The 12,226-nt window shown below is 39.0% G+C and overlaps 1 protein-coding gene across 1 annotated transcript; it reads left to right on the top strand.

Moving 5' to 3' along the window:
- Positions 1-4,995: 4,995 nt before the first annotated feature.
- Positions 4,996-11,097, top strand: LOC142231629 (nucleoside hydrolase-like). The gene is made up of 5 exons (XM_075302262.1): positions 4,996-5,305; positions 10,066-10,233; positions 10,302-10,428; positions 10,497-10,639; positions 10,699-11,097. Exons 1-5 carry the CDS (start codon positions 5,042-5,044, stop codon positions 11,077-11,079), a joined length of 1,083 nt encoding a protein of 360 aa, XP_075158377.1. The 5' UTR covers positions 4,996-5,041; the 3' UTR covers positions 11,080-11,097.
- The last annotated feature ends 1,129 nt before the right edge of the window (positions 11,098-12,226 follow it).

The raw sequence follows: 12,226 nt of genomic DNA, 5'->3' as shown, positions 1-12,226 counted from the left end.
AATCATGAACGGACGATGCCCGTTTCAAACCGATCCGTTCATGAAAGTGCACCAGCACGTATGTGGTGTCAAACCGAGAACCGACGGTATCAATCTGAGAAAAATAGTTGATACCGTCGGTTCTCCGTTGTCAAAACTACAAACAGTATTCATGATCTGAAAACGGTATGATTACGAATTTACAAAAAAAAAAAATCCACTACCGTGACTCGAACCTGGATTGTCTACTCCATACGCGTTAGTAGTCGCACCAGAGAGAATAAAAACAGAAGAGAACGAAACTGTGAAGCGAAAATGCGTCATTAGGTGGCAGTCATGAGGAGAATTTCTCTAATGTCATGCAGTTTTTGTCGGCGCTTCTCTCAAATATCATAGAGTTTACGTCGGTTCAATTCTCTGCCGTGTTTTTATTCTCTCTGGTTGCACTACCGACGGAGTAACAAATGTTCTTTTCTATAAATGTTTTCATTCCATTAAATTTTTTGGCAGACAATTTGAAATTATAACTGCCGATCGGAGAATGAAGCCGACCCATTTTTGTCGGCGGCGGCCGATAAAAAATTATCTATTCGGCGGCGCAAAATTATCTATTATAAAATCAATTTGAAGTTTTCCGAATTGTGATAAGATTAGTTGTACAACCAATCATACAATCAAATTTACATTTCATTCAAATTTTTTGAGCTAAATTTTTGTAAAACTATTATAGCAACATGATACTAATTCATTGAAGGTGGAAAGTTCAAAATTTTGGCAAAAACTATAACAAATGTTATTAAATTTTTCTGATATAAATCAATATTTTAGATTAATTGGCGGATAAATTTGAGTCGAGATGAGTCGACATATTCGGCGGCGGCGTCGACTGCTAAAAACGGGTCGGCGACGGCTAAAATCGGCGGCGCGACTCGGCGACTTCATTCTCTGCTGCCGACGCCTTTATAAACGATTTATATTATTCGTCCTCTTGTGTTTTTATTCTCTCTGGTTGCATTGCCGACGGAGAGTGTAAATATAACTATAGCGATAGACGAACACTTGCTTACGTGTATTTCTTTTAGGAAGCCCAAAATTCGCGCCGGAATATCGAGACGGCTAGCGGCATGCCGCCAAATTTAATCTATTCCAATTCATTGGCGGAAAATGGAATAGCGTTGCCATCGCTTATCAATTTTGTTTTAATTCACCACTAGGTATTGTTGTTGCCTGGCCACGTGGACATTCTTTTATCTTCAAATAACCGAAAAAAAAGATATTACATTTTTTATTCAACTCCTTAATTAAATATTGAAAAATCATGCTATATTGACCATCAAAACACTCGGAAACAAAAACAAGAGGCAATCTTTGCCAACAATCTTATCGTATTTGTCGTCGCGGAAAAATGTTTTTGCTTAACGCCTATCGCTTTTTGCTTAACGCCTATCGCCTATGGTTATATTTAGACACTAAGAACGTCTAACGAAGACTTTTCATGGCTAAAGAAAAACCAAAACCGTTCGTGAAATTGTGAACGCCCGTGGACGAAGGTTAGGTTAGGTGGCAACCCGATGTACAGGCTCACTTAGACTATTCAGTCCAGTGGTGTACTTCTCTTTTATCACTGAGTGCTGCCCGATTCCATGTTAAGCTCAATGACAAGGGACCTTTTTTATAGCCGAGTCCAAACGGCATTCCACATTGCAGTGAAACCATTTAGAGAAGATTTGAAACGCATTACTGAGGTGGGATAATCCACCGCTGAAAAAGTTTTTGGCGTTCGGTCGAAGCAGGAATCGAACCCACGACCTTGTGTATGCAAGGCGGGCATGCTAACCATTGCATCACGGTGGCTCCCGTGGACGAAACCGAGAACATTCCATTTCGATTTTTTGTGAACGTTTCCGTTTTATTTTATTACCGTCCGTTCACGATTTTGGAACGTAATTTTTTTTCTATTAGTGCCTAAACAAGGATTTATTTGATGTTGTAGTGAAAGCATCAACAATAAAATAAACCTTCGTTGCTCTAAAATTACTTTTTGGGGAAAAATACTTTTTTTGTACTTATCGTTTAGGAAGAATACAAAAATGCAAAATGGCAAAAATGAAAAATTTCTTCGAAAAAAAAAAATCAGACAACACAATAATTTCATATATTGTAGGATTTTTCTTTTTTATAAATATTATTGACGAAAGTGATTCTGGAATAATAGATTGTCTACCAGAGAATGAAGCCGCCGACCAGTCGACACCGAATGTGTCGACTCATCTGGACTCAAATTAAATCACAGAAATGTATTTATAACAGGTTGGCTGATAAGTAGAGGTGTGCGCGTGAGTGAAATTTCACTCACGCACATTCACGAAGTCAAATATTTATTCACGAAGTCAAATATTTATTCACGCACGCTCACGCACGATAAGTGTCGTAGCCACTCCCAGTCACGCACATTCACGAAATGAAAAGCAGTAATCACGCACGCTCACACACGAAGGACTTTACAGACTCACGCTCACGCACGATTCACGGCAATTCACGTGATCCATGACAAATTCACGAGACTCATGACATTTTCCCATCGGGAATAAGCAAGGGTAATAAAATTCATAAATAAAATATAGCTCGACAACTAAATCAATTTCAGTTAACATACGAGTAAGAATTAAATCTTGATTTTTTTTCGTGAGCGTGATTTTGCAGAAATTTTATTCACGCACATTCACGAATCGATTTTATTACTCACGCACACTCACGCACGACATATTTGTTTTAGTCCCATTCACGCACATTCACGAGAGTTGCTTCAGATTTTATTCACGACTCACGTGATTCACGCGTGTCACGATAATTTCGTGTCACGCGCACATCTCTACTGATAAGTCCCCGGTCTAACAAAGCAAAACACATTTTTTTGGTCAAAATTCGTTTTTATTATTCAACATCGTTCCCTTCAAGAGCTATACAACGATTATAACGACCTTCCAATTTTTTGATACCATTTTGGTAGTACTCCTTCGGTTTTGCCTCAAAATAGGCCTCAGTTTCGGCGATCATCTCTTCATTGCAGCCAATTTTTTTCCCTGCGAGCATCCTTTTGAGGTCTGAGAACAAGAAAAAGTCGCTGGGGCCATTTCTGGAGAATACGGTGGGTGGGAAGCAATTCGAAGCCCAATTCATGAATTTTTGCTATCGTTCTCAATGACTTGTGGCACGGTGCGTTGTCTTGGTGGAACAACACTTTTTTCTTCTTCATATGGGGCCATTTTGCCGCGATTTCGAACTTCAAACGCTCCAAAAACGCCATATAATAGTCTCTGTTGATGGTTTTTCCCTTCTCAAGATAATCGATAAAAATTATTCCATGCGCATCCCAACAGAAGCCATTACTTTGCCAGCGGACTTTTGAGTCTTTCCACGCTTCGGAGACGGCTCACCGGTCACTGTCCACTCAGCCGACTGTCGATTGGACTCAGGAGTGTAGTGATGGAGCCATGTTTCATCCATTGTCACATATCGACGGAAAAATTCGGGTGTATTACGAGTTAACAGCTGCAAACACCGTTCAGAATCATCAACACGTTGTAGGTTTTGGTCAAATGTGAGATCGCGCGGCACCCATTTTGCACAGAGCTTCCGCATATCCAAATATTGATGAATGATATGACCAACACGTTCCTTTGATATCTTTAAGGCCTCTGCTATCTCGATCAACTTCATTTTACGGTCATTCAAAATCATTTTGTGGATTTTTTTGATCGGTAAACACCTCTTTAGGGCGTCCACTGCGTTCACCGCCATCCGTGCTCATTTCACCGCACTTGAATTTTGCATACCAATCAATTATTGTTGACTTCCATGGGGCAGAGTCCGGAAACTCATTAAGCCAAGTTTTTGCTTCCACCGTATTTTTTCCCTTCAGAAAACAGTATTTTATCAAAACACGAAATTCCTTTTTTCATTTTTTTCACAATAACAAAAGTTGCTTCACAAAAGACGCTCTACCTCACAAACTAATTGACTTACAGACGTCAAATTTTGACGCGAATCATTTGAAGGTTGGTACTATATAAAAAATATGCATTTAATTGGTTTTATAATGGATAATTATGCCCCGTCGAGTAGACAATTTTTGTCGGCTTAGCCGCCAAGCCGCCGCCGTCGGAGGCAAAAATTTAGTGTCAACCACCGCCGACAAAAATGGGTCGGCTTCATTCTCTGCCAGAGAATGAAGACGCCTAATCGCGGCGCCGATTTCTGTCGCCGCCGACTATTTTTTACTAGTAGACACCGCCGCCGAAAATGTCGACCCATCTCGACTCAAATTTAGCCGCCAATTACTCAAAAATTTCGGTTGAAATCAGAAAAATGTGTTTATAATTGTTGCATTTTTTTTCAAAATTTTGAATTTTACCCTTAATAAATCATTTTCAAGCTCCTATAATAATTTTGCTCATCAACATTTTGCTCAGAAAATTTTAATGAAATGTAAATTTGATTGTAAGATTGGTTGTACAACTAATCTCATTACCATTCAAAAAACTTCAAATTGGTTTTATAATGCGCCGTCGAGTAGACAATTTTATGTCGGCTTAGCCGCCACGCCGCCGCTGCTAGAGGCAAAAATTTAGTGTCAGCAACCGCCGACAAAAATGGGCCGGCTTCATTCTCTGCTGTCTACTCACTTAACGTATACGACAAAACTAGTATATACATTGATACTACAACATCAACGGGGGCCCCTAAAAACCAAAGGCCTTGTAAGATGCTTCGCCAGGAATCACCACTTGTTGTGATTTCTTTTCACAACGAAGTCAATGTCACTTGATTAGTAGTTAAGAAAATAGAACTAACAACTGTGGCCATATCTAAACACTACCAAAAGTTTTGAACTAAATAAAATTATGATAAGAACCAACGAGACCCTTTTTAATAATGGCAATAACAATAATAATCCACATAGACATGAAATATAAACAAAAGATATCGGATGCGATTTTTGTATTTTGTTTTGCAAAATTTTTAGTTTCATCCCAGCATTTCACGGCAACGGTCCACCGAGATGGAAAACTCAGAGCAAGTGGGTGGTGATGGTAGATATGTAATTTGTGACTGTGACATTGGCAATGATGATGCTTGGGCCCTGCTAATGCTCATTAAGGGTGAAGAATTTTTCAAGAAACTTTTACAAAAACCACATACCTTTAGTGTGGTCCAATCGCGTTCCTATGAGATACTTGGTGTAACATGTGTCCGCGGTAATACGGATGTGGACAATGGAGTGCGTAACGCTTTACGTGTTTTGGATAGTGTTGATCGGTTGGATGTAAGTTCTACATCATTTGTATTTGTATAATCATATAATATTTTTAAAAGTGTTATTATTGTTTATTGTGAATATTATTGTGCAAGGCGGGGGGTGGGAGGTGCTGATTAAATTTAAAAAGTTTTGTTTTGTGTTTATACACATTTAATTCATCTCAGAATGACCCGCAGAAACCATAATGAACGTCCGTCCTCTTGCCTGTCCGCACGGTTGTTGGATATATTATTTAAATGCACTGCCTGAAAATATGCAACAAATTTCTATAGATATCTTATATAGAAACTAGTATAATTTCCATAGGAGCTGTAGACTGAAATGGAAACAAGTGATGTACAAGATGAGAACTGTACAAGCTCAAATGTCAAGACATCAAATCGGGAGATAGTGTTGGAAAAAAGGCCACACATGGCAGCAAGTTAGGGAATTTGTAGCACTGCCGACAAACGAGAGTGTTGCGATTTCCCTGAAAAGCAGAGTTGCATTTTGCTAATCAAGATCTTATCACAGTTGCCAGATGTTTTCGAAACGAAAGCAATATGAAACTAGAAGAAAGTTTTCGTGGTACTTAAGAAGACCGTTTAAAGCCGGACAGATATATAACCCCAAGTAATAACGGAAGTTGGGCCTTCTTCAAATTTGTTACAAAAATATGAAGCAGCGATGATAAATAGCAACTCCACCGAAATAATTTTCTTCGTAAAAAGAACGAAAAATTTCGTTAAAAGTACGAAATTTGTCATTGTTTTACAACCAAAGAAAGTTTTCATTAAAAGTACGAAATATTTCGTAGTTTGTAAGAAAAAAATTCGTACTTTTTATGAAGAATATTCGTACTTTTTATGAAAAATTTTAGTACTTTTTATGAAAACAGTTTCGTTCTTTTTATGAAAATGTTTCGTACTTTTTATGAAAAATGTTCGTAGTTTTTATGAAAAATTTTCGTACTTTTTTTTCAAAAGTGTTCGAACTTTTAGAAAAAAAATTATAGACGAAAGTGCATTTGGTTGTAGTTACAAGTGTGAAAAAGGACATCAGTACTTTACAAAGTAGAATAAAGGAATACAATCAAGGACATTATAAAAGACAATTTAATGTCGCGAACGGAAATTTTACAACTTCAATGAAACTTTTTCGTTATTTCAAAGAAAATGTTTCGTACTTTTTATGAAGAAATTTTAACGCAGAATGTTTCGTAAAATATTCGTAAAAACTTCTTCACAAAATTCATGAAATTTGAAGAAAGTTTCGTTAAAAGTACGAACTTTTTACGAAGATAAGTTAATGTAGAATATTTCGTAGAAGTTTCGTATATTCGTAAAATGTTTTTCGTAAAATTTACGAAAATAAATGAAAATTTCGTTATTTTAATCAAGAATTCACGAAGAATAGTTAATGAAGAATTCTTCGTAAAATTAACGAAGAGAATTCTTTCGGTGTCGATTTAGTCCATAAACCATATTGTACTTCGCTTTTACACTTTTTATAATAAATTTAATACTATGCGATTGAAAGTAGAAATATCCCCAAATCACGACGTTATGGCCAGTCAAATCCCCAAAGTGAAAAAAATTACCCCAACCACGAGAGAAATCCCCAGTTTGAGGACAAATCCCCTAATCCTACAACACTGGATCCGATGGAAGTAGGTATTCGGGATGTCATAGATGTGTAGATAATGAGGACTGGCATCTTTGCTGATATGAAGTAGGAATTCGGTTCGTACATAATCGGTAGATTAGAAGAACTTAGGTTCGGTTCGGTTGCTTGATTTGCGATTGGGTTCATTGATGAGTGTGTCGGTTCCTTGATGGTTGGTAGTCGATAAGAATTCGGTTCGTTAAAGATCGCTAGTGCATAAGATCGTCGGTTCATCGATATTCGGTAGTTTATGTGAAATTAGGTTCATTTATGATCGGTAGTGGATGAGAATGTCGATTCATTTGTGATCGGCTGTAAATGAAAATGTAGATTCGTCGATGATCGGTAGATGGAGAGGAGTTCTTTTTGTTGGCAAAGTACGGTATCGGTAATTTATGGGACCTTCGACTTTTAGGTGATCGGAGACTATTGCTTTCGTTGATAGATCGGTAATAGCTTAGGATTGGTTTTAGTATTACGACAATCATATAAACTAGAGGTGGATGGTTGGTCGTTGCTAAGTAGTCTGGTTCGTTGATGAATGGCAAGTTGCGTACACGTCGATGTGTAATTGATCGGTAACTGTTGTTCTGGTCGATTTGTCCGCGTACAGAACTGTAGATAACGTTTTCTGCCATCGGACGTCTGCGTGCTGCTACAGTTGATTGTTGTAGAAGCGGTGTGGTATCAGATTCAATATCGCCAGTGAGAGTCGTTCCGGGGTCGGAAACAGCTTAGGGTCGATTTCAGTACAACTGACGACAACCAAATCAAACTACTGTACTATCTAGTCTACGAGCGCACCGAACCGAAGTCTCAGTGGTGGACCTCTTGATGATCGTTATGATGAGAGATACAGTTCCTTGAGAGTGCATCGATTCAGTGATGATCGGAAGTTGATAAGAATTCGGTTCGCTCGTTAGTTTATAAGAATTAGGTTTATGACGAGTAGTCGATGAGAACGTCGATTAGTAGATACTCTGTGGGAGTCACCGTGGTGCAATGGTTAGCATGCCCGCCTTGCATACACAAGGTCGTGGGTTCGATTTCTGCTTCGACCGAACACCAAAAAGTTTTTCAGCGGTGGATTATCCCACCTCAGTAATGCTGGTGACATTTCTGAGGGTTTCAAAACTTCTCTAAGTGGTTTCACTGCAATGTGGAACGCCGTTCGGACTCGGCTATAAAAAGGAGGTCCCTTGTCATTGAGCTTAACATGGAATCGGGCAGCACTCAGTGATAAGAGAGAAGTTCACCAATGTGGTATCATAATGGACTGAATCGTCTAAGTGAGCCTGATACATCCGGCTGCCACCTATCCTAACCTAACCTAGATACTCTGTAATTGATGATAAATTCGGTTGGTTAATAATCGATAGTCGATGGGAAATTCGTAGAGGATGAGAACGTTGGTTGGGTAGTTGATGAGAAATTCGTTTCGTTTATGATCGGTAGTGGATAAGAACGTCGGTTCGTTTATGATCGGTAGTACACGAGGAGTTCGATTTGTTGTTGAGAAATTCCATTCGTAGGTGATCGGTAATTTAGGAGAGCTTTAGTTTGTAGGTGATCGCAGAATATTTCATTCATTAGATGAATTGCCATTGTTGAGTAGTTCGGTTCGTTGTGTATTCGCCGATTTGTAGTTGATCGGGAACTGGTGTTCTAGTCGATTTCTCAATATTCCGAACTGTAGATAATGTCTTCCGCCTTCGGACGTCTTCGTGTTGCTACAGTTGATTGTTGTAGGTTGGGTTAGCTTAGGTTAGGTGGCAGCCCGATGTATCAGACTCAATTAGACTATTCAGTCCATTGCGATACCACAGTGGTGAATTTCTCTCTTGTCACTGAGTGCAGTCCGATTCCATGTTAAGCCCAATGAAAAGGGGCCCCCATTTTTATAGCCTAGTCCGAATGGCTGTCCACATTGCAGTGAAACCACTTAGAGGAGTTTTGAAACTCTCAGAAATATTACCAGATTTACTGACGTGGGATAATCCATCGCTGAAAAACATTTTGGTGTTCTATCGAAGCAGGAATCGAAACCACGACCTTGTGTAAGCAAGGCGGGCATGCTAACCATTGCACCACGGTGGCTCCCGTTGATTGTTGTAAAAGCGGTGTGGTATCAGCTTCGATATCGGGAGTGGTGTGATAGTCGTTCCGGGGTAGATTAAAGCTTGGGTCGGTAATCGGATACAAACTACTTTACTAACTAGTCTACCAGCGAACTATATGCCTCAGGGGTCGTTTTGTATTTGATCGGGAACTGGTATTCCAATCGATTTTTCGCCGTTCCCAACTGTCCATAATGTCTTATTCCCTCCAAAGTCTTCGTATTGCTACAATTGATTGTTGTAGAAACTGTATCAGCTTTGGTATCGGAGGTCGTGTCGTAGTCCTTTCGAGTCGATTTTAATGACTATCATGCAACTACTCTACAGCTAGTCTACATACGAACTGTAGGCGCAAAGGTTAGGTTAGGTGTCAGCCCGATATTTCAGTCTCACTTAGACAATTTAGTCCATTATAATGCCACAGTGGTGAACTTCTCTCTTATCACAGAGTGTAGCCCATTCCATGTTAAGCTCAATAGCAAGGGACCTCCTTTTTATAGCCGAGTCCGAACGTTTTATATGGTCGTGAAAGAAATTAGAGATGCATTGAAACACTCAGCAATATCATCACCTTTATTGAGAGGTGATAATCCACCGCTGAAAAAATTTTGGGTGTTCGGTCGAAGCAGGAATCGAACCCGCGGCACTTTATATGCAAAGCGGGCATGCTAACCATTGCACCACGGTTGGCACGAAGGTCTCAGTTATGAAACTGTAGACCCGAAACTCTGTGGTGGAACTGTAGCAAGGTAGTGGATCTGTCGATCCGATTATCTCAGTAGCGGAACTTTAAGTCCGAAGGTGTCAGTGAGGGAGCAGTAGGACCGAAGGCCTCATTGAAGGAACTTAAACATTTTTGCGATGGACTAGTTCGTGTTGCATGAATTGTATATGCAAACCAAAATCAAGTTGGGGTAGCAGAACACAGTTTTTTTCTCTATTGGTGGTTCCTGAGTTTGTAGTTTAACAACAGATTTGGTTTAACAAATAACTCCGTCTTTGCAGATACCCGTCTACAGAGGCTGTGATCATTCAATAATCCCTCCAAATTTCGAACACAAATTCTTCCATGGCCGTGATGGTTTTGGAGATATTCCGAATTTGCCAGTGGTAACCAGTACTAAAGTACAAGATGAGCATGCTGTAAATATGATGTACCGAAATGTATGCCAGGTAATGTGGACTATATATAGCTATAGTTTATCGAAATAAATAATAATGTTTATTCTCTTTTCTCGCAGTATCCCAAAAAAGTGGATTTTCTTTTACTTGGACCTTTGACCAATTTTGCCGTCTGTATTAATATGTATGGTCAAGATTTTCTGGATAAAGTGGGAAATCTATATATTATGGGTGGAAACTATAGAGGTAGGTTATAGAGACTCGATTCATCTTTGGAATTATATTTGGAACTCATTTTTCATTTGTTTCTATAGGCAAGGGTAATGTTACCAAAAGTGCTGAATTTAATTTTATGTTGGATCCTGAAGCAGCCCATATTGTATTTGAAAGTATTGAGAAGCCCATGGTGGTAGTTCCTTGGGAAACATGTATTGATGGTGAAATGAATTATGATTTGGTATGTACTGAACTACATCCGATTTCTAATTATTAATTCGCAATTTCTTTTTCCTGTAGGATTGGCGTTTCGAAGTCTTTGGCAAAGTGGATTCCAAGGCCATGCGTCTAATGAATGCTGTAGAAAATGCCTTTCTACGTCCTTTAGGTTATGCCAAATGGATTGTTTGCGATGCTTTGGCTGTGGTATCATTCCTTTTTCCCGAATTAACGATTACTAGAAGTCGCCTCTATTATGCAACCATTGAATTGGCCGGACGCCATACCCGAGGTCAAATGGTACTCGATCACAAGCGAAAGGACCAGGGCAATACGAGAGTTATTATGAATTTACATAAGGAAAATTATCAGACAATACTTTCGTGGACTGGGGGTTTGGTTGAAGATGCGGAAATTGAAAAATTATTATTGCAACAATGTAATGGACATGATAACAAATAAAAATAAATTAATTTACTTTTAAATTAATAAATTAATTTACTATTAAAATTTGGCTAAGGTACATGATTTCTTTTGTAAGAGGGAGAAGTCCATGGTCTGCTTATGCCAAACAACGAAGAAAGCAGAAGGAAGCTAGGTTAGGTACAGTGGCAGCCACCGTGGTGCAATGGTTAGCATGCCCGCCTTGCATACACAAGGTCGTGGGTTCGATTGCTGCTTCGACCGAACACCAAAAAGTTTTTCAGCGGTGGATTATTCCATCTCTAAGTGATTCCACTGCAATGTGGAACGCCATTCGGACTCGCCTATAAAAAAGAGGTCCCTTGTCATTGAGCTTAACATGGAATCGGGCAGCACTCAGTGATAAGAGAGAAGTTCACCAATGTGGTATCACAATGGACTGAATAGTGTAAGTGAGCCTGAAGCCTCCGGCGTACAGTTAGCCATTACAAAATCAATTTGATGTTATACGCCGTCCAGACTATAAGTTTATCCAGACGACAGTGCTGGTGTCGAACATATCCCAGATGTTGACCACATTATAAGTTAAGTCTGACGGCATAATCGATACTGCTGCTTGTTAATGGGATCGATAACACATTTATCGAATATTTAATCATCGCCGACAATTCGTATCGATTGGCCATTGTAAAGGGCACCTTATACGGTCGGATAAACCCTGCGACACAACACGTTGCGGCGACAAATCCGATTGTATAAGGTCGTGTTCGGCTGTCGCGGGGACGTGTTGGCATAAAATCAAAACAACTTTGATTTTTTCTGGTTGGGTGGTACAAATCATTGTGTGTAAGGGGATGTTCGACAAACATTATCAAAGACAAATTTATTTTTACATTAAAAACAGGCATTTATGCAATGAAATTAATGATGGATCGCCAATTCTGGTTGAAAATTAAAGAAATATATAAATCTAAACCAGTATTGTGGCAAAAACATGGAAAAATTCCACTTCCAATCAATGGGAAACCAGGCGACAAGTATTTTGAAATTCAAGTAATTTGTAATATATTAAATGTGGATTACTTCCTGGTATATGTGTTTTGACACATATACCAGGATTTTTTTTTATTATCTTCTTCCAGTTTTTCAGAAAAAAAAATTGTTTCACCCATAAATCTTCGTACAA

Source organism: Haematobia irritans, chromosome 3 (genome assembly GCF_050003625.1).
Source record: "Haematobia irritans isolate KBUSLIRL chromosome 3, ASM5000362v1, whole genome shotgun sequence".
NCBI lineage: Eukaryota > Metazoa > Arthropoda > Insecta > Diptera > Muscidae > Haematobia > Haematobia irritans.
Note: the sequence above shows the minus strand (reverse complement) of the source record. Positions and strands in the feature narration are given on the sequence as shown.

Coding starts and splice junctions, on each gene's coding strand:
- LOC142231629 (XM_075302262.1), top strand. CDS start 5,042: ATGGAAAACTCAGAGCAAGTGGGTGGTGATGGTAGATATGTAATTTGT. Junction 5,306..10,065: donor ATAGTGTTGATCGGTTGGAT/GTAAGTTCTACA, acceptor CCGTCTTTGCAG/ATACCCGTCTACAGAGGCTG. Junction 10,429..10,496: donor TATGGGTGGAAACTATAGAG/GTAGGTTATAGA, acceptor TTGTTTCTATAG/GCAAGGGTAATGTTACCAAA.